Raw genomic sequence first — 22,251 nt, forward strand, 5'->3', positions numbered from 1 at the left:
TGTCTAAGCTATGAACGAGTAGCTGGTAAATTTACGCGAACCACGGAATCGAGGAAAATAAAAACGACCTGAGTGTGGCCATTTGTGTTGGTCGCCTGTAGGTAAATATTTGCCTCGCTTCTTCTGCCGTTCCTTCTCTGCTTCGCAGTTCTCTGTGTCACGCTGGGCGTCGTTCCGACGATAGGTGATGCAAGCAGGAATGCTTCACAATGTAACCGTACACGAAGAGTGCAAAAAGAGTCGGTCTAATCTTGAGGCAGCAACGACTGCGAAACGCGTTTGCTCGTTGACGGCTCGACTGTGTGTGACCGGCTCCTCTCAGCCCCGCCGCTTTTCGGAAGGCATGTGCGAATAAGCCGTATGATCGCCTCGCAAGGCTGGCGACATCGCTTTAACAAAGTCGGCCGCTACGGTTCAAGATTCACCGCTCGTAATATCGGACACCCTTAGTCGGCAAAATAGAGGTCCACTCTGGAATGTGAAGCCGTAATCACAGTAATCCCTGTCGCCGCCATTGTTATCATTCTTTTTCTTTTTTTGACTCCATGTTAACGACGCGAAGCAAGTGTGACTATGAGCAGCGTAAAGATGTGCACAGATGGAGAGAGGACAGCAGGAAGGGGTGCGTCCTGGGTCGACTTTAGGGGGAACCGTGCCGACATTCGACTGGAAAGTCTTCGGAAAACCCAGGGAAAACCTGAGGCAGCACAGCCGTAGGTAGGATTTGAACCCACCTCCTCCCAGTCTTCAGCACGACTTTGGCTACCACCAACGAGCGAGACGCCTTAGCCCACTCGGCCATGCCGCTGGTTGTCATCATTCATTTGTATCGTTCTCTAGCACAAGTACTCTGTGCACTGCAATACACTTTAGCGTGAACTGTGCTACATTTGACAGAAGGTGGTATATGAGGGAACACCACGGCTGCTGGTGTTCCCTGTTACACGCACAGCTGGTTCCAGAAATCCAAACGATAATCAAAAGAAGAAACTACGCTACACCGCTGAGACCTAAAGGCATGGGTCACTTCGTGGGTCCTGATCACTGTCTTCAAAGAGCTACCTGCCGCTTCTCGATACAATGTTGCACTGTTGAATATAGTTGAAAAAAAAAGCTGAACGCGCAAAGCTCTATTTCCTTTCTGTATCACAGTATATCTCAGCAGGGCCTTGGAGGGATAGCCACTCCTGACTGCGACTTCTTTCTTGGACTGCTTCGACGCAAAATGTGTCCCCGCCCTGTGCGGTGGCCTGTAATCAACCTTTCTGCCGTTGGGGGGCGTCTACCCCTCAGTAGGAACACGGGGTCTCGTTTTATTACCGAGTGATCGGCCTGTCGATACGGTTCCATGCTGCCCGGGAGTGGATATCTGGGCCCACTTTCTGTGAACGAGAGCTAATTTTTGGCTCGTTTGTTGCTTCCAGGCAAGCCTTGATGAGGCTACAGATTCCTGGGGCGTGAAAGTAGAGAGAGTTGAAATGTAAGCACATCTTTGTAGTCATAAGCGTGGAAAAGGACTGAGCTGTTGGACTGATGGGATATTTATTCTGTAATTATGCAGCAAAGACGTGAGACTGCCAGTTCAACTACAGCGCGCCATGGCTGCCGAAGCAGAGGCCGCTCGAGAAGCCAGGGCTAAGGTGAGTGGAACGCATGCGTCGTTTAGCGGCTTTCAACAGAAACGTTTGCATTTCGTGTGTTTAGTTGTTTCAAAAGCTGACTACCAGCAGTAGCTGCTGTACTCCATTGTAAAAATACCCTGTTGATGGTCCAACACAATGTTAGGGTAGAGCTTAAAATATAAAACTGCACGATCAGCTGTGCTCATTCTCGGGCCTTGTTAATGCTTCCTTAATGGAGGGTTTTTGTGAAACATCTAGGCGATTCTTTGAACCGTAGACGGCTAGACCTCGTATTTGCTCCGTTGGTTCTCAGGCAGAGGAATTCCATGACGGATTACGGCCGTCCGCTTCCACCTTAGTACAACTTAATCCGATTATTACACGGGCAAAATGTGGCAATAATATCGACAAGCCGACATGATGATGTGCCAGACGTTAAACACTCCGGAGCACGTAGCGGTCCTCCACGAAAACACGAAGCATTCTTACAGCTGTGACGCAAATATATGTTCACGGTACTTCATGGCAAGCGAGACCGTTCTGCACAACTAGTACATGCAATTGATGGCCTCTCAGGGTCCGCGGCCCTACCCATCACATGTATCAGCGTCTGTAAGCGTCTTCAATCTCGACCCTGCCTTCTGTACCCCACCTAGGGAAATGTGGCAACCTGTAGCATCGGAAGCTCGTCCAAGCAGCTCTACTGAACTTCATGAGAGACGTTGACATTCATGGGCGGCTATGAGAAGCAGAAAAGTTAACGGGCCTTCCTCAGTTCTATTTCCCTCGAGCAACGTGCAGGGCCGGCGAGAGGGTGGGGCAGAAGGGGATGGCGCCCCGGGGCTCGGGCCTCTTCAGGGGTCCGCACGACCCAAAAGCCCGTCGTAATCATATAACGTACTAAGTATTAGTAGTAAAGTAGACTATGTTATCAAGACGTGAGGAGGGGGCCCGGGCATAACCCATACCCGGGGCCCGTAATTTCTCTCGCCGGCTCTGGCAACGTGCCGCCCATCAAAGAAAATGAATCAATCGTCTGTATGCAACTTTGCCCCCATCCCCCCTGAGAGTTGGATGGGACCGCGGTATGCGGTGCATTCTGTTTTGAAGTGTTGTGGGGACAAGGGCCTCCTGCTGCCCTGCCTTGCGTTGGTGGCCCCGCTCAAAGTCAGTCTTCCCTACGGACTGGACGTGTTTCATAGTACCTCGCACAGGTGCTCGACCTAGTGACCGACCGTGCGCGACCTAGTTGTCTAGTGAGACTACATGTATAATAAACTAGTACGGGTACTAACACCACATCAAGACTGCCAAACGGGTCCAAGGAGAGATAAACATGAGCAAAGCAAGGTATATGACAAACATTGCATTACAATCGTTGATAAGAAGGACTGCAAAGCTGGGGTGATAGACTCACCGCAAAGTTCACAACTGGAATAAGTTCAGCAGATGCAGAGAAGCACGATGATTGTACGGTCTGCGTGGTCCACGTGACGGGTCCACGGGTCATTCAAAGGAAATTCAGAAGCGAGCTCAGAAGCGACTGAAAACATGTGTTTTGAACTTTTGGCGTGCGGTCAAAATCACGTTGCTGAACTTATTTCGGGCTCAGATATCTTGATCGCCGGACTGTGTTGTTGCGAGGAAACGTGGTGATTGGACGATTTACGTGACCCACGTGGTGGCACGGGACTGGCAATCAAACAAAGTTCAAAGCGAAAGAAAATGCGTCTTTTCAACTGTTTACGTGACGTCAAGATGACGTTGATGAACTTATTTCACGCTCAGAAAACTTCAACGCCGGATGGTAGCGAACATTGAAGTTCACAAAATAAGATGGCAGTCGCTTTTGATGTTCTTTATTTGTTGTTATGTCACCGCGTATTTTTCGGCGGTATTACGGGCTGCATAAAGCTTGGTTCTGTGTGGTGGCTGTGTTATGGTTTGTCCGACGCCGAACGTTTGCGCAGAATGCGTTTCACGGCTCGGAGTATAATATACTTGCGCACAAGATTGTTGTGTTCTCCATGTGAGGCACTGTACTTAACATGGTTGCAGGTTCAGTGATGTTGTCTCGTTTTCGTGTGGTTTCCTTGCTGTAGAAAAAGACTTTCCATTGAGACACGCAGAAAAGCAGCTTGACTTGTAGTTGAGAACTGTAGCCTAAATATGAAATGTAGAGACACGCACACTGCATGAGCAGGGCATTGCGTCGGCGCTGTTCTGTGCAGCGGAGCGGTACCTCGAAAGCACCGCTTGCAAGTGCACGGGTTTTCGGAGGCTCGGAGCTTCTCCGAAGGATCCCGCCGGTGTCGTCTCAGTGAGGCCAATTTTCTCTTCACATGTGCTCAAATTTGCATTAATGAACTTCCATTTTTTCATTGACACTTACAGTGCCTATGTGGATATATCGGGATTTTCACGTGACGTGTCACAAAGTACATGTTTCAAACTCTACTTCGCGATGTCACCGCTGTTTGTCCTCGACGAACTTTTACAGTGACTTGCAAGCATTTTGATCGATTTTCAATCGCGATATATAGCCTTTTTCTGCTGGCTTCAGTGCCGGGTACTCTGTCAGGTAATGCAAGAACCTTCGGAAAGAAACGAGGATTCTCCCCTTTAGTTCCCTCAGCCATGCTTCTGCTGATAGCTGCCTCAACATTGAAACGCCACAGCTATCTGAAACAACACTGATGAGGTAACAAGAAAAGACAGGTCATTGGCTGTTTCTTTTCTTTTTTTGTTTTGTGTTCGTGCGTGTTTCGGCATCTTCCTGGAGGATTGTGCTTGGCCGCCAATTTGTGTGCTGCTCGAGACAACGTCTTGCCTTCCTTTTCTTTTCTTTTCTTTGACTATCACCATTATAGTGGGGAAGGTGTTTTGTGATTCAATGGGGTGAATCCATTCCATCCATTTTCTGTCTCAAAACGTGACATTGTCTTACCAGACTTCTCGTGACTGAACATTGATCAAAGTGCTCGTAAGTCATGGCAAATGTTCGTCGACGATAAACACCATTAACCCCACAATTCTCAGACACGCCGATGTAGCTGTAGGTTTGTTTCCTGCCCAAGCTGAGGCTGTGTTCTCCATGAATCCCGGCCATTTTCGGCCTTACGAGTGCCTCTTCGGTACTACTTGGACGTTTGCGGTTTGGAAGAAGAATTGTTATCGCGTCGTTGGAAGAAACATCGCTATCGACACGCTATTATATTCAAAATATTCGAATGTTTGTAGAGCCCAAATATATTTCATAATAGTCAATTTGTGCTTGAGGTCTTCAAGGTTCTATTGGTGTACATTTCACTCTTCACCGGAGCGGACGCAGAAGCACACTCTCAGAAAAAAAAAGGAGTAACAGGGGAGTAACTTCCCACATTTACTCCATTTCCACTCCCCCTGTCAATCGCTTACTCCCTCTTTGTTCCTTCATTTACCATGTAACTCCATCACTGCAAATAGATTGGAAGAAGGAGGCCTCTTGCCGGCCAAATTTTAATGGACAAGCGATGTGTGACATCACCCTCCTCCTCGTACAGTGACTTTCGAGTTATAAACTTGCGTACTACAGCGCAGACATCCATATATTGCATCATTTTTGTTACATATTCCATGGTTTTGCACTAAGGCTCTCAGTTGGTGAAGTTCTCACCGTTACGTGAGAGTACATCGTGAAATGTGACCTTCTGACACACTAATTACGTCGAATCCCGGATTGTATCGCTAGCGAATGAGTCATCAGCAGTGGCCTACTACGTCTCGCAGGAAAACCGTGACCTCGCCCTCCGACTTCCCTACACAGTGTCCTCCACGGATGCGGAGCTGCTCGGACTGCTTGCCGCTCTGTGGCACATCGCTGAATCTGTGCCTGATGCGTGGGTCGTCCTCACAGACAGCAAGGCGTCTTTGGCGCTCCTGTCAGCATACCACCCGAGCGTCGTGAGTGATCTGCGTACCGTGGTGCTTCAGGAGTACGCCCAACTCTCCTCGGTCGGCCACCGTATCTGCCTTCAGTGGGTACCCGGGCATACAGGGCTACACGAAAATACCTGTGCTGACGCGGCTGAGAGACGCGCCGCGCCTGATGCGGCCACGCCGGTGCCCCTACTGCCGCTCCCGGTGTCTGCGTGTCGCCTGCTAATACGGCATCTCTGCGGCGACGGCACCCGCCAGTTTGTTGTAGACGCTATCCGACCTAATGCGTTCCTGCAGTCCATCGACCCCTCACTGGAGTTTGTCATCGGCTGCCGCTGTATCCGCGAGGAGGAGTCCCTTCTACATCGTCTTCGGCTGAACATTGCCCTCACCCGTTCACTCCTGTTCAAAATGGGCCGCGTCTCATCTCCCACTTGCCCCTGCTGCGCCGTAGAAGACGATATCTCTCACCAGCTCCTGCACTGTCAGCGTCACCACCATCAGCGGGCCGTGCTCTGGCAACACCTCTCAGAGCTTGGGTGCACGGACGGACGGACAGACGTCTCTCTCGCAACACTCCTTGGCTCTGTGCAGCGAGCTAACCAGTGGAGAGTCACAAAAGCGGTGCTCCGCTTTCTGCGTGACACGGGCTTCCTGGGCTCCCTGTGAGCCGAGTGTCTTTTTCAATTTTTCTTGTTTTCACTTATTTATTTATCTTTTTGTTATTTCCTTTTCACTTGTTTATATTTTTCCTTTCTTTTTCTTTTTTTTAGGAAATAGCAAGCCGGCGTGCTGCATGGCTGACCCTTCCCCTTTCTTTTTTTTTCTTATTTTTTCCTGTCAATAAATCCCCCCCCCCCGGATTGTACCGCGTTCGAGAGTATTTCCCAAGGAAGGCTACTGAGGGAAGCTCGGATGTTTTCTTTTCTAGTGAGTTGTTCCGTGGGACTACCGAATTTCTTAGATGGATATATCACCCCCCCCCCTACCTTTTGTACACTGTCACAACACTTCCCTTCCTCTTTTACGCACAACTTTTCCCATCCCCATCGAGTATGTACTATGGCGAGTTGCTTAGAAGCGGATGCACAGATATTCCGAAATCAGAAACATCACATATGATTCCAAAGCAGCTGCATAGGCGCTGGCACAAATCTGTTTCATGGTGTCAGCATGATGCCTGTAACTGGCGTCATGGTTACTCCTCTCCTTCTACTCCAAAAGGGAGTGTTCTTCGGGACCCCAAGCAGCAAAATGTACTGAAAGTCGAGTGCAATAGGGGTGGAAGGGTAGGTGGAAGGCCTTGAACAGACTGATGAAACTAAAGAACATTGATAAGACACCTACCGTCCACCCCTATTGCACTCGACTTTCAGTACATTGTGCTGCTTGCGAGCCATTTACTCCCCTAAAGGAGTTGTGACGACACCATCTTTTCTCGTTCTTGCCAATCACGATCGTGCCAGTGGGCGGATCGCTCACACACTGATTTTGATCGGCGCTGACGTAGATCCAACTTCAGTGGCCGGGAAAGGGAAATATTTATCTTGAACTTGGCCAAGTTCAAAGTTCCCCGCGCGTCGTCATCTATTGAACTTTGTTCAGCGCTGACGAGTCTAGCACCCCAGGAATTTGTTATCGCCAAAGATGTTATCGGCGCTGCACAAGAACGCATAAGCAAGCCACCGCGTCGCGACAGACAAGAGCATCCTCATCGAGGCTACGTCAGTACTGTTCTAGCAGCCCTTCTCCCCCCAAGTGCATTCCGCTGGCCACAGGCACGCCATGCTATAATACACGAAGAACGTTGCAAAACGGAGAAAAATGTCGTCTCGGCATCATGCAGAGCGGCTCTTGGATTTCGTGTAACCTGTTAGCGTCTTCGAACACAGGCACGAACGATACCACCCGCAAATAAGTGACCTGGGGGCTTAATCGCTTCATCGTCGTTACGGTCGTTACAAGCTAACGAGTGGCGCGAAATTCAAAAAGGTGGGCACGTGACACATTGCGCGTGACGTGTACCACGGCCTTCACGTATCGTGTTCTATTACGTGCCCACCTTTTTAAATTTCCCGGCCGCCTTTTTGAATTTCCCACCACTCGTTAGCTTGTAACGACCGCAACGACGATGAAGCGATTAAGCCCCCAGGATACAGAAATAAAGAGTAGAGATACATTTATAAAATTGGTAAGGTCAGACGCCACAATGCCTGAGTGTAGGTCGCTCTTGGCTTTCTTGTCCGACTCAGCGATGCGGCTCCCTGCGATTTGGACGCCTGGAAACAAATTGCACGGAAGCGACCAGGCGCAACACATGGGTCATATCGAAATGTGATGCATCAGGGGGCAAACAGCTTCCAGGGGCGAGAAGTTCTCTACCAGCAAGGAGCAAACAAAAGTACACGTCAAGAAAACAAGGCTAAAACATCGGCAATGTCTGTGTCACATGTCAAAAACGCGTGTCTGTACCCTGTTGCATTCCCTATGCACCGTTTTCCAGCCAGCCTCACACTCAGCGCTTTTGCAGCCACTGTTTACCGGCCAAGCCAGAAAGGTGGAAAGCGACACCAAGGAGCACCTTTAGGGGATCTCTGTGGGAGTAGCAGAATTCGTCACGTGACGAATTCAATATCTCTCGTTTTTTTTTTTTTTCCTATAATCAAAAAACTCAAACTCACGCTCAAGGAAGCGTTACAACAAGGGATCTGCCAATCGTTGGTCATGGATGGCATTGCCTTCCGTTGGCTGCTTCATTCCGCTAAACTTGACGTGCTCGTTTTCCTAAATTCATTACTTGCAATCGAAATTCGACATGGTATGTACGTATGTCACATATATTTGTTAAACAAATAAGCAATGAATATTTTCCCAACTTCCTTGTGGCTATCGTTCGTTGGTCATTTCATGATCCGACAGACCAGAGCATGTAAACAAACTTAAAAACGCCGCTTCAACACATCATAGGCTGTTAACATGTTCACCCGGCCGTGTAGCTGGAAAGCAAAGTGTTCATTTTGTCGCAGACAATCTCACAGATAAGATATGATCCACGTTTGATATGACAACGTTTACCTTGTGATACCGATAGCACTACTCAATTCTGCACGCACGCAAAAGGGACGTACAGGCGTCGCCACTCTTAACCGTAGCGCGTGGCCTGCTTGCATGCCAGCGCCGCCTTGCGCCGATGCTGGGGTGGAGGCTCTAAGACCATGGTACACGAGCGCCTCCTCTAGATCGGTTGAGCTCAGGGTAATCGGAATGGTACGAATGGATCACCTGCTGTATCGTATCACCTTACGCCCTCGCAAAACAGACACAATAACCGCGCGTGCGCGTTATCGACCACGCTTTATCTAAATGCCGGTTTGCGGAAGGGCGAGCTTGAGGGGCACAATATTCTGAAATAAGTTTGAGACATATGCAAACACTGTAGGCTCACCCAAGTTTGCCCTGAGCGTTCTGTTCACTATGATATGTGTTATCACAGAATTTTTTCTTTTTGTTTCATGGTGCTGAGGAAAGATTTGGTAACGTGTTTGTGTGGATGCAAATACGCCAAAGAAACACTGATATTTTTGCTCGTATATACTGATTTTCTTATCGCTGAAGTGTCTGCAGATAGTAGTGCAGATAGTGTCTGAGTAGGTGGTCCGTGCGTGCTTGCCGTGCCCCCGTCGAGAGGGGGCGCTTGTGGATCAGGGCCCCAGAGTCTCCACCCCAGCACGCCCCATCATCGACACAAGGCGGCGCTGGCATGCAAGCAGGCCACGCGCTCCCGCGCTACGGTTAAGGGTGGCGACGCCTGTACGTGCTGAACGCAATGACACAGCTTGCCTCGCTTCCTTCGCTAGACGGACGTCGTCCCCTCCATCGGCTCGCCACGCCGTTCGTTATCCCACGTGACTGCACATGGTTGGTAACAAACGGAGCAGCTCCGCTGTAGTTAGGGGGCAGAAATTCGTCCACTAACACTGTCCATGACCAACGGATGGCTGCGCCCGGGCGGTCGAGGATAGGAGAGTCTTGTTGACGGTGCGCAAAGTCCGTTTCCTAGAGTCCTCCTATATTAACTCTGTGCCAGGGAGGAAGCACGTGATAAACGGAGCACGGAGGAACATGCTTCCCCGGCTAGGCGGCGCTCCGCTTTCAATATGGCGGCGTTCATGGAGAAACGGTGTTCTAACCTATCCAACACACTGTACATGTGCTCTCCCTGCTGCCAATGCTCAGTCGACCCTGAGATAAATTCGTTCACCGGATAGGCCTGGGCAGACAAAGAACACTTCATCAGGGGAAGCAGCTGTGTGGAGAATTTTTATTTGTCAAACACCAGAAGACTCTTCACGTGATAACTCAATGCTCAAGTTATGATCACCAAAATAAAAGTCGTCAAGATATCGTAGATCAAGCAGGCTCCCGACCTTTAACATTCTGTAGGTTATTGAAGTGTCTGCGCTCAGCAGGTTGCACGCTGGCTGAGCGGGACTTTATGAGGGCAAGCAATATTTCCAACAGCTCCCAGAAACTCAGGCAGTATATGGATGTAGAACACCGACCACGGACCCGGACGCTGAATAAACCTGTGTTACATGCTGCAACGGTGGAAGAAGAGACTGTCCATCCTCGACCTGTTGAGGCGATCGAATGCAGTTTCACGGTTTTCACCCCGGTTCGTTTAGCTAGAGCGACTTTGTTTCGCAGAAGAAAACCGCGACATCTCTTTTTTTATATTTTATTGCGACGGGGCTCATTATTTCATTCCCCGCATCACGACCAGCAATGGGGTATAGAGACTCCCCATTCATCATCTCGCAATAAAGTTGTTGTTGTTGTTTACAAGCATGTAATATTGCTATCATAGTAACAACATTACATGCATTAGCTACAGAGTACGGGTATATTGCAACGTGTGCATAGAGCAAATGTATTGCCTCAAACACAGCCCGACAGTTTTGTTGCAAAACGAGTGCAGTCTTTGTGGGCAAAATGACACACGAAATGAATTGAAAAATACAGGCTGCTGTGGGTCTTATCCGGATTGTTTAAAAAAGTGATTGCGTCACCGTCTACGTCCGCCCGTGACATTATGGGGACATCGACCAATTGACAGCCACTACAACGTATCACCTCAAGTTCACGTCATGTGGCCACGTTGTCACGTTATATGTCCTTGTGATATCCCTATGATGCTACCCCCCTTTTCTTCCGTTTCTTCCGAGCCATTTCTTCCGTTTCACGCTTAGGAGTTACAGAATATGCACCTCAGACACATGTGCCTTTAGCGGAGATGCTTCGTCCTCCAACACTACCAAAATAAACCTATAGAGTGCCTGGGCGTTCGCATTCATTCTTCCCTCGGACGGAGCAACGTGGCAAGCGTGCATCGTCTTGCGTTAACGTTCGCGTCGCAGAAGCGGAAAATTGTCGCTTTGTCCTTGTCCGGAAAACACGGGACGTGGGTCTTTACTCGAAGAAAAAAGAAGGAAATGTCGTTAGAGCGTCCCCTCAAGAGAATGCTTGGCGTCCTTAGCAGAGGAGGGCGCATAGCCTACTTATACCTTTGCAGTGTCATTAGTGAGCATCCCAATACTTACATGGGCAACGTGCTCTTTGATGTTTGCGGCCATCGCACCGTTACAAATATCCGAGGCTGTCGGCTGTCAACGAGCTCGCTCTAAGAACTCATTTTCAAACATATAGTCTGAGATATTCTTAATTGGACATCTATGGGTTTGTGCAAGGATTGCATTCTCTTTCTATGAGGCATTACAAATGAGAAATCGCATTCGTTTCCCGTCTCTTGCGCATGTTATGTCTGATTATTATAGTTCTAGTAATACTCCGCTGACAACTCGCTGGTACAGGACACAGACAGCAGCGAAATTTTTAAAGGCCATGTTATCTAAAATAAAAGTCAGACAATGAAGATTACGCACCTGTAAAGCCTCTGCAACACAGTATTCGCAATACAAATCTGTCCTCACATTAACCTAGGGGCCTCAAGCTCAAATCGAGTTGCGTGCCGCAGTGACCTTAAGCCACATCATGGAAGGCCGCACAGAAAAGTAATTACCGTAAAATACCCTCGCAATACAGTGAAATAAAAATTTACAAAAATACAGGAGCGGTGTTGTTATTCTGGAGCCGGACGGTGCGCCCACAAATAATTACTCAAAACTCTATTTTGCACACCAAGAGAGCTGCCAATAAGCTGCCTTTGCCATAAGAAGTACTCACATGCGTATATGCGCTGCCTAACCTGGACAGTGAAGGCGCTACGCCGTGCAAGGGCAAAAACAATTCCTGAAAACTTGGTTTCATTCCTAATTCTTGGTTATTTTTTTTAGAAGGCAGCTTTCTTCTGTTTGGTGGTTAAGGCCCTCAGACCACAGATTAACTAAGTGCTGACCACATGCAACCCGCGGGTTTGTGACCCCCATGCAAACTTTGAAGTAGAAACGACGAGCTTACGTGAAATGTTGGATGTTGGTTTAATCTATCAGCCAATACGAGAACCTTTCTCTTATGGATGGATGGATGGATGGATAGCGATGCCCCCTTTTCGTTCCTTCGTACTTACATGCTAACTATCTCCAGTTTCATCATTTTTCTTTCTTTTTTTACAGTAGACATCACCAAACAGAAGACGAAAAAAACAGATAGGGGTTAAGTTATGTGACAACCCCTTCATTAACCCCTGCATATGTTTGTGAGAATTTACTAAGCGTACCTTCATTATAAAAATCGGGTTCTTACCACAAACACATTTGCTAACGTGCAATTGCGAACGCGAAAGTGATAAGCGTAACGCTGGCACGTGTTCCCGTTTCACAGACGAAAGTGTACTGCCGTGTGGAGGACATAGGCGTCCGGTTACACTCTAGGGGTGCAACTTTGCCGCATAGGATGCTCAATCAACATTGCCACAACCATCATCCGAGTAGTGGTAGTAATAATAAAAATAATAATCAATTATTAGTATTATTGCACTTACAGCCCAATAAGCACCTACTTTAGTAATTTGGCTTATTTGCAGGTCTAAAACAGTGACCATTGCATACGTCACACAATCACGCATCGAGTTAAGATTTAGCGACTTGTATGCCACTTTTTGACTGAATTTGGCTACTCCTGGTCGAGCAAAAGTACTGTTGAACAGGAGCTTCGCTATATAGTGAAGTTTTGTCTTCACGTACAAATAGACGTGCGTGCTCCGCAATGAACGCGAGCACGGTGTGGCTTGTATTGGGCGTGCAGTGGACGTGAAAGAAGTGGTAGTGCTAAATTAATGGGAGAGACTTCGTTACGGGAAACGTGCACTGATCATGAACTGGGACTATTGTTTCACACAACCACAATGACTGTCGATTAATTCAGGAAGCGGCCACAGAAGCGTCGCTCATTATCATATATCTATCTTCGGGGTAAAAGGCAAGCATTATTAATGACCTAGCAATGTGCGAATACGTCGGACACAGTGTTGGACACAAATGAATTGATTACACCATTTGGAATGTCTTGTCCTATGACACATCTTTGTGGTGTAATTTTCAAAACTCTTGCAACAGGGTGTTTTATAAGACATCTTTCTATAAACGGTGTATTCTGGGAAAAGCAGTATTTCAGGACTGTGCGTTCCACGCCTGCTTAGCTAACACGTTTTTCGACACTGTTACTACACTTTTCAGCTGAGCCTGCACAATAAGAAAAGGGCACGGTGTGTGTCTCGTTCCGTATTTCGTCTCCCGTTTGAGCGCTGTTATTCTCACGTATGTGTCAATATGGTCGTGACTAGGTCTTATCAAGAAATGGGTATTTATTTACAAAAAACTTCCATTTTACACACTGAAATGTATTCAAAAAGATTAGAATAATAGTCTAATTTTGAATAATAAAAATCACCACGGCGTCGCGCTTCGCCTCGAGTATCAGCAGCAGTAAGCAGAAGAGAGCAACACCACTCTCTACTCTTGCTGGGCAACAAGGAGTGGTGCACAGCGAAGATTTGCACCTTTCGGATGTAAATTTGTTTTCCTATGGCACACATATCTTGGTGTATACGTCTCACACCAATTCAAAGCATCATTGTAAATGGTACATTCCACGGAAACACCATTTCAGGGAGTTGTATTCACGGTAAAACACTGTTTTTCAGATGGGATTGTCGGGAAATCTTTTCATACGCTGTTGTTATGCCTTTTTATTGGATTCTGCGGAACAAAAAGGGCTGCGTATTTGCAAAAACAGCGCTTTAACACGATGAAGAGTGAAAAAAATACGGTGTATGTTTCGATGATGGAAGGTGGTTTGCATCACAGCCGCACTCTTACAACAGAACTTCACCACATAGCACGGTGAAGACCAACCACTGCACAGAAGGATACTGTTATCGCTCCAGACCTATGGAAAGCGCGTGGAGCACGCCTATTTGTGACAATTAACATTAACTACATAAGTGTCATAAAAAGGTGTAAGACTTCAGTTTTTAAACAATTAGTGCCCATTTATCATCTTAAACAATGAGGGGACATTCGAGAAGGTGGTCGGCTAAGTGTGAAGTTCTGTTTTAACAGTGCGGAACCACGTTCATGAGGCACACTTTAAAAACAGCACTTCACCACATAGCACGCTGTGCTCACACTATTGCCACGAAAGATAGGGTTATCGCTTCTGATTCGAAGAGAGAGGGAGGCGTACGCCTTTTTGTGTCAATTATCACATAATACGTCACGTATCCAATATCATAGACCCTTTTCAAAAATGAGCGCCACCTGTTGCGCTTTCGTCGAACTGAGCTGCGCCGGCCATGTTGCGGGAGAAGCCGACGCAGCAGCAGACTGCAGACTAAATCAACCTATGAGCTGTTGTGAATTTATCTTTCTTTTTCTCTTCGTTGAAATGTGTGAATTAATTATGTAAAAAGTACACATTTCAAACTTTCTTTTCAAGTGCTTACTTGTTTTGTACTTGACAACTAGAAAATATAGGCAATAGTGTTTGAAAATCAACATGTGTCAGCTTAGGCTACACAACAAAATCGACCCACGTGTCCCTGAAATTGGCATTTGCCTGAGAATTTGGGTGTTGTTCTCGTGATTTCTGTTTAGTGAATCAGCGATAAAACTTGGGCGGGTTGGTAGAACACATAACTAGTAGGTAAACTACATTTTTCTGTAGTTAACTACAGCAGTTAGGTTACTCCGAGCTACAACTACTTCGCATTTTATGACTTCTTCTCCAACCTGCTTCGGAGCTGTCCTCAAGATTGTTTAGGATGGGCAAAATAAAATTTTCTGCTGTGTGCGTCACATGCCGGTATAAGAAACCGACAGCACGGTTAACTGGAGAAAAACTTGGAGACTCTTTTATCTCTGGCAAATGTCTACGTGAGCCGTACTCGCGGGAAGGGTTGCACTTGCTGTTTCTCGGCACGCTCTACAGATTTCTAATTTACACCTCGGGTTGTCACTAAAAGAGCTTGAAAACGTAATCATACGTAAAATATAGTCAACGTAATCATACGTAAAAAAACGTAATCATATGAGGCAATATAAATGCCTGAATAATTAAGCGAAAAAAAAAGCGATTAAAACACAGGGCATCGAATACTCCAGCAGTTCTGCTTCATGTAGAGCGCATCGTCCTGTTTAAACGGTCGGTGTACTTTAGGCTGGACAGCGGACACCCTGTATAGCAGCGAACAAGACGCCGAGGTAGTTAAAAAGGTAGTTAAACACCGTCGGCAGTAGTTACAAAGTAGTTTTAACTATTGGTGCTATGATGTAGTTACACTAGTAGTTAAAATACAAAAAGTAGTTGCCGCCCTGTAGTAAAGATGAGCTTCTGTGAAGCAACTATGCCACAGCAGACCAAAGGCACATTCGCCATCACGAACAGTGCATGTGAGCCAAACAGATCAGCGACACGTAGGGGTCATTTCCTTTTTCATCCTTTTTCTTACCTTCGTAGCACGATGCCTTGATGAAATACATACTTTGCTTGTATATAATAATGTTTCTTTGTTTGTTCGTTTGTTTCTAAGGAAAAACGAACGAACGAATGAACTAACTCACTGTTCATAGTGTAAATCGTCCCAAATATGCTCCTGTCAAAATCTGAATTCTCCGAAATGTGAACACGCAGGCTGCGAGCCAAATACTATCTTCACTCCACTTGTGTACAAACTGCTCAACGTAAAAGTTGTAACTTGTGAAATTTCGCTGTGACAAGCCAAACCATGCCATGCTTTCTTCCGAAAGTTGTGGCAACTTAGATAGATCGGTCATCCATCCAGCCAGGAGGAACATTTTCACAGACATGACGAAAAAGAAAGAAAGAAGAAAAAAAAAGAAAAAAACAGGCACGTATATCATGCGGCGAGAATTAGATCGCGTACACCGTTCTTGCCGCCCGTAGGCGCGTGCGTGTGTCTGATGCGCTCCGTTTCCCGCAAGATGGCGGCCGCAGCTGCCCACGGCCGCTAGGTGGCAGTATTTCGAAACAGGTCTATACCATATCGTATATCGAAACAACAACAACTTTATTTTAAGATGATGAATGGGGAGTTTCATCGCCAGAGGCGATACTCCATCCCGTTGCTGGTGGTGATGCGGGGAATGATATAATGAGTCCCTTCACAATAAGGATCCAAGTCCGATTGTGTCCAGAAAGGTCAAAACGGTCATATATCGAAAGAGCGTGCTATGCTGTAAAGTTCTACGTTAAGAGTGCATGAAAATCTCCTGGAACAGAAATCTTATCGATGTAACACATGATGCGTGTATTATTGTTGCTCCCAGGTAATCGCCGCAGACGGTGAACAACGTGCCTCTCGCTCCCTGAAAGAAGCTGCTGAAGTGATTTCCCAATCTCCCTCGGCAATGCAACTGCGCTACCTGCAGACCCTCACCTCCATCGCGGCTGAGAAGAATTCGACCATCGTATTCCCGCTACCCATGGAACTCATGCGGGGAATACTACGTGCACAGGAAGAGGACGACGACAACTGAGAGAACGCTCCGTCGGGAGTCATCCCATAAAGCGACATCAGCATCCAACGTCGTGGTGGTGCTGCACTCTCAGTGACGGCATTCCTATTTGGCTCGTCAGTGTTTTTCTTTTGACCCCGGATTAACCCCGGACACTCGATGGTCTGTATATGAACGCGAGCTGCACCGTACACACAGCTATCATCATTACTACTCGAGCACGTGTTTTATGCGGGGGTGAATGCAGCGAAACGCTAAAATCTAGCAACAGTGCAGGAATCGTGCAAAGGGCCGCCGCGTAACCAATTCTTAATTTTGTCTACCGAAATATGTCACGCGCTGAACGTTTAAACCTGCGCTGCTCTTTCAAGTCTTGCGGCCACTCGCCTAAATCAACTTAGACACGACGGCGCTCTGACCAAACTACGTAAAATTCCTCAAGTGTGCTACTTGGGTAGAAAGAAGCTGACAGCCATATAGGGAGCTGTAGCATTTCCACGATATAGGTTATCCAAGATCCGTCCAATGACCCCTCGTTTCTGCAGCCCCTCAGCTGTCGCTCGAACCCAGGGACGAGGAACATCCGTCTGCCACACTATGGCTGAAATGCTACTAGACGATTAAGCCCGTGCTTATGTTTATTTACTGCATAGTATAAGTAGCCACATTTTGTCGTACCAAATACAATTCGTCATAAAAATCGCGTTGGTACCCTTTCTGCCAATGAAAACATAGCGTAGGACTAATTTGATGGGAGTCATAAAAAGGACCCATTCAAAACCTTGCTGCGTTGATCTATGAAAAGCTCAGATGCCTGTTGTTCAGATAATAATACCACTAATTTCGGTTAAAGTAACATGTAAGGACACTGTAACGATCGCAGAAGTAGATTCTCTTTACCACTTAGCGTAACCTATGTTGCGCTTTTGGCGGATCGTACGGGGCATGTCATCTGGCGAGACCGTCCTGAAAACGGTAGCGTGAACTGCATAGGCTGAGTGTTACAATTAAGGTAAACGCAACGATTGAGCCTCACCACAGCCCTGAAGGATCTGAGCGACGGCGAAAGTTGACGGGATCTCGATGTCGGCGTAGTGTGATCGCAGGCACACTTGACCAGCAGTCGAAGGCGTGTGGGTTCGATTCTCGCCACAACCAGTCGCTCACGTTTCGTCACGTGTCATCCTTTAAATAGCGACATCGCGTCTCGTGGCAACTCCAGAGTAGCGATCTACAAAAGTGTGCTCGCGGTGCCGTGCTCAGCATCCACGCAATGAAGGTTGTGTTGTCTTCATTTGCCTCAGTCAGAGCTTTATATGTAGACAACACAATAGTCCACCTGTGTTGTGTAATTGCAAGAGCACAGCATGCCGGCACCGGTATACCGGCATGCAGAAATATGCAGAAAAAGAGCTCGACCAATGCAACCTATTTTTTTCTTCAGTTCCTGACACGATTTGTTAAGGCCAGTGCACGCAGGAAATAAAGAGTGTACTAGATCCGTTGATAACGTGGGTCTCGATGTACCGTGTCTATTGCACCCAATAAACAGATACGGTTCTGAATCATGCACGTTGCAGCCCCACGGTGGCGTTATCAACGGTCTAGTAACACTCACTCACTCACTAACACTCACTTGCATTTAAGCTCGCATGCAGCAGTAACCCTTCACTCGTTTTGTTTCCGCGTCATTGCACGAGCAAACAGAGATAATGGGTGAAAAGACCGAAAGTAGTGCATGAATTGGGGGCAGAAGCAGCCATGACTACGAACGTCGCTGTTCTTGGGCGGAAACAGCACGTCGTTTCAGCCATGGGGAGGCACAGCCAGAAAGGTTCCCGGGACTGCTTCACAGAAATACCCATATTGAGATCAATGTCCCGCTGAGTCACTGCCGTTGCGGAATACAGAACTCCTGCAGATAAACCACTGGAAGATTTTGGGGCACGGGTTAGGATGCGCTCCGTTGGCTGTATCGATGACTCCTAACCGTACTCTGTAGTTGTAGCTTATCTCTCGGTGATAGATATTGAAAAAAACGAGTGTATAAAGCTTATACCTGTCGAATTTGAAAGGAATGATTCCGTATGGCCCATAGTTGTGAGAGCAATCTCCGCTACGTTCCTAGAAATTATCATTGCTCCATTGCAATCATGTTGAATCGTAGGCAAAACAACCATACAGAAATAGCGTAATCTCACTCACACTAGCATGTGCTGTACATGAAGCTTACATGAAATTATGTAACTATATTTTATCGTAGCTGTAGCACTTTTCTAAAGGTATAAATTGACACTTTCCAATTTTTCTCGACAATGGTACAAAGTAGACGTAGCAAAGGTTACACTATTGAGACCAAGATAGACTCTTCATAGAAATTTCTCCCCTATAGTATTCACTTCTAATCTTGCTTCAAACGACGCGTCGCAAAGCATCATGTTCATTTTCGCCATAAAAGTGGCAAACCTATTGTTGTTGCTCGTTCGACTCCGTACGCCCCCTGTGCACATTTGTTGCAGTGTGCTCGTTGGGCTGTTGCTATATTCAATCTCTAACAAAGGTATAAAGAGCTGTGAATCTGTAAATAGCACGTTTTTCTTTTTCCGTTATACTCCGTACTGCCACGCCATAGCAGACTGTATGCTTAATCATGATATGCTGTAACGCTCTCGCTCTCGTCATCCACTATCCTAGAGTGGTCCGCCAACGTCATCTAGACTAAAGGACGCTTGCTTGAAAGCTCCTGATCATCATTCACAACGTTGCGTACAAAGCGCGTTTCCGCGGCAGCCGTCGCCGAACGAGTTCATCAACGGCAAGCCAGGACCAGCACCACCGGCACAGTTTCCATGACTACGGCCGCTGATAGCGTGGCAGCCGTTGGAGCAACTTGCAAGGACTAGTACGTCACAGAGATGCCCCGCAACTACCATTTTTTAACTAGCCCCAACCGGTCGCTTGTGGCCAAATCGTCGTCTCGTCTTCGTCTAGCGTCACGGGCAACATTTTCTCCCGATATTCTTCATACCGCGTTTAGGCGCATGCGCAATGCGTAAGAATTACAGGAAGGTATTTTCCTCGGTTAAATTACAAGGTGCTTCAACCTACGAGGTGCTGGGGCATGTTAGCTTACCCCTCTGAGGCCTCAGTGCACCGCATTGGCTGAGTTAGCCTTAGTACGTGCCGTTATCATCATTGAAAGGGACCATCAGAAAAGGCCATATTTAAAAAAAACGAACAAACAAACAAAAGAAAGCACGCTTACTTGTGATTTTATTGCAGATGGGCAGGGAAAACCAACTACTGTGGCGAAAGATGCCGCAAAACTGTGCACATAAACATACATGACGTGGCTTACAAACGGTTTGGCCACCGACCACGGGCGCAGCAGCCATTCTTACTGCCACCTGTAGGATGTCGTCTACAACGACGTTTTGCTCTCGGCTGGCTCAGACAGTATTGTGATAGTCGAGCTCGAATCTTTGCGCGGAGTGAGATGGGACAGGGCACCAATTGCGTATTGCGTGGTGTTCAGGTTTCATTTTTAGTCTAGAAGACGTTGGATCTGCTTCCATTACTTCTTTTTGCGTTGGGAACAGTGCCTCCTTCTCTGTTGAAATGCATCGAAGCAATCGAATGCAACTGTGTGACTACATGTATTAGTCATGGTGAATGTGTATCGCTTCAACGGTAAGTGCTTCTGACTCAAAAATGTGACAAGGGTTTCGTTGTCGTCATATAACGGGAAACGGGATATATGACAACGCCGTCAGTGGTACACACAAAGTTTTACTCCTCGGAGTAAAAATCCTCCTCCTTGGAGTACGGGTTAAAAACTGCCTTTTACTTATTCATACAGGTTTATGCTCAGGAAAAAAGAAGATACAACTGACAATGAAACGTCGTCGCATGCTAAACTTCGTATAGTTCAAGTAGGCAAAAGTAGTCTTGCCAGATAAATTACTGGGCCAGACAAATGCGACACTTAAAACATTACTCGAAGTACGAAAGGTGAGACGGCGAAACACACTGCTGCCCGCTTGCTTCAATTTTCCAACGCTTCGCACGCGGTCAGTGGCATGCAGCGAACCCGACACCAATCTTCGTTTCGAACCGTGTGCGTCTTTCCTCACATACAGCGCACCAATACAAATATGCCTGAAGAAGGAATGACATATGAACGTTTTCTTCCTCCCAGAATAGTATGCCGTTTCTTACCAGCTTAATTGGTACAGGAAACTAAGTTTGTAAAATGACGAACAAAAAAAAGAAAAGAGAAAGACAGAGAGAAATGACTAACAAAGAGAACTAGCGGCACATCTGGTAGATCGCAGTAATGCTTGACTAGATGGTGAACAATCGGTTGTTGTAACCGCGGTTACAGATGCCCGTGTAACAGGGGTGTAACACATTGGTAAAGCACTGTCGTCGCGCCGAACCATATCGTACACGGTGGTTATCTTTGCAGTAGTTTGATCACTCTTGTGCATACCGAATGAAGGTCATCCAGTCGTTGTTCCTTGCAGCTCAGGTCGCTGTATTTACACCAGCGTGCCAGGTTATAATTGAAGGTATTTTCCAAACTTGTGCCACTGTAAAATTCAACATTCAAGTAGTAGCCCTTTGCAGATATCAAGTCGTACACTGCGTAATGTAAGATAAGTCTGGTAAACGATACATTAAACGAAAGATATATTTCTCTCTCTTCATAATGTTAAATTTCCCAACTGCGTAAGAAGCCCAAGTAATAGGAAACGCCCACACTGGTGTTCTCCATATGTGTTTATGTAATAATCAGCAGACGTGAAGCTCATGATGCAGCAAATTAACCCTTCAATACGACTGTATAAGTCGCGTCAACAATCGATGTCTGAACTCAATCTCGATACCGAAGAAATCGTTTAATTTGTCTTTTCTCTCTCTCTCTGTTTCTTTTTTTTTTTTTTTTTTTTGTGCCTCTCCTACGTCTGCGCTGCCAGTGACTTCACTTTGTTGCATGCCCAGCCTAATTTTAACCTATGTCTAGGTCTATGTTACATTATGTGTAGAAGGCAACATTTCCTTGAGCTTGAGGAGGGACTACGAGGAAGGTAAACAGCAACAAGACAGGACGAGGCTCAGCCTGTTCTGTCTTGTTGCTGTTTACCGTCCTCGTCGTCCCTCCTCATGCTCAAGGAAATGTTGCCTTCTACATCTTCACACCAGCTCGCTTGCCTCCCTGTGTTATGTTTACATTATGTATTGAGGTGCACCAATCAAAAGGCCATACGGCTTGTTTTGGGGCACCGTATAGATTATTACTATTATTAAATATCTTTGCCTCGAGGGTCATATCATGCAGTATCACCATGCTCGTTATTAGGGTGACGTGCAGCAAAATTGGTTGGAACTTTTTTGTTTTTGTTTGTACGTGTTTGCTCACTTTCGAACCGTAATGGATCGGAAGTGCATTCCACTGGGACAATATCGGCTCATGGCCCGCATACCATAAACTGCCTGTATACCGCAGTCGTCGGACACTGAGCTTGTGAGGCAAGCCTCTGTTGAGCTCCCGCTGAAGTATTTATTTCACCGGGATACAGCCATGAAGGTTGGACAGCGTAACTGAAACGCCCAGTGCTAGCCCCAGATGGGCTGCGTGACGCTAAAATGCAAGTAAAGCGGTCAAATGTATACGCGGGATGTAAAACATGCATTACTTTAACACTGACACCTAA

The 22,251-nt window shown here is 46.8% G+C and overlaps 1 protein-coding gene across 1 annotated transcript in view; it reads left to right on the forward strand.

The window, feature by feature from the left end:
- The window catches only part of LOC135368078 (band 7 protein AGAP004871-like), a 537,443-nt gene extending 515,830 nt beyond the window's left edge, over positions 1 to 21,613 (forward strand). Inside the window, exons 7-9 of the mRNA XM_064601154.1 lie at positions 1,425 to 1,480; positions 1,562 to 1,640; positions 16,346 to 21,613. Of these exons, the coding sequence (XP_064457224.1) occupies positions 1,425 to 1,480; positions 1,562 to 1,640; positions 16,346 to 16,555 (345 nt within the window). The 3' untranslated portion in view covers positions 16,556 to 21,613. The remainder of the gene's footprint in view (positions 1 to 1,424; positions 1,481 to 1,561; positions 1,641 to 16,345) is intronic.
- Positions 21,614 to 22,251: the final 638 nt, after the last annotated feature.

Source organism: Ornithodoros turicata, chromosome 9 (genome assembly GCF_037126465.1).
Source record: "Ornithodoros turicata isolate Travis chromosome 9, ASM3712646v1, whole genome shotgun sequence".
NCBI lineage: Eukaryota > Metazoa > Arthropoda > Arachnida > Ixodida > Argasidae > Ornithodoros > Ornithodoros turicata.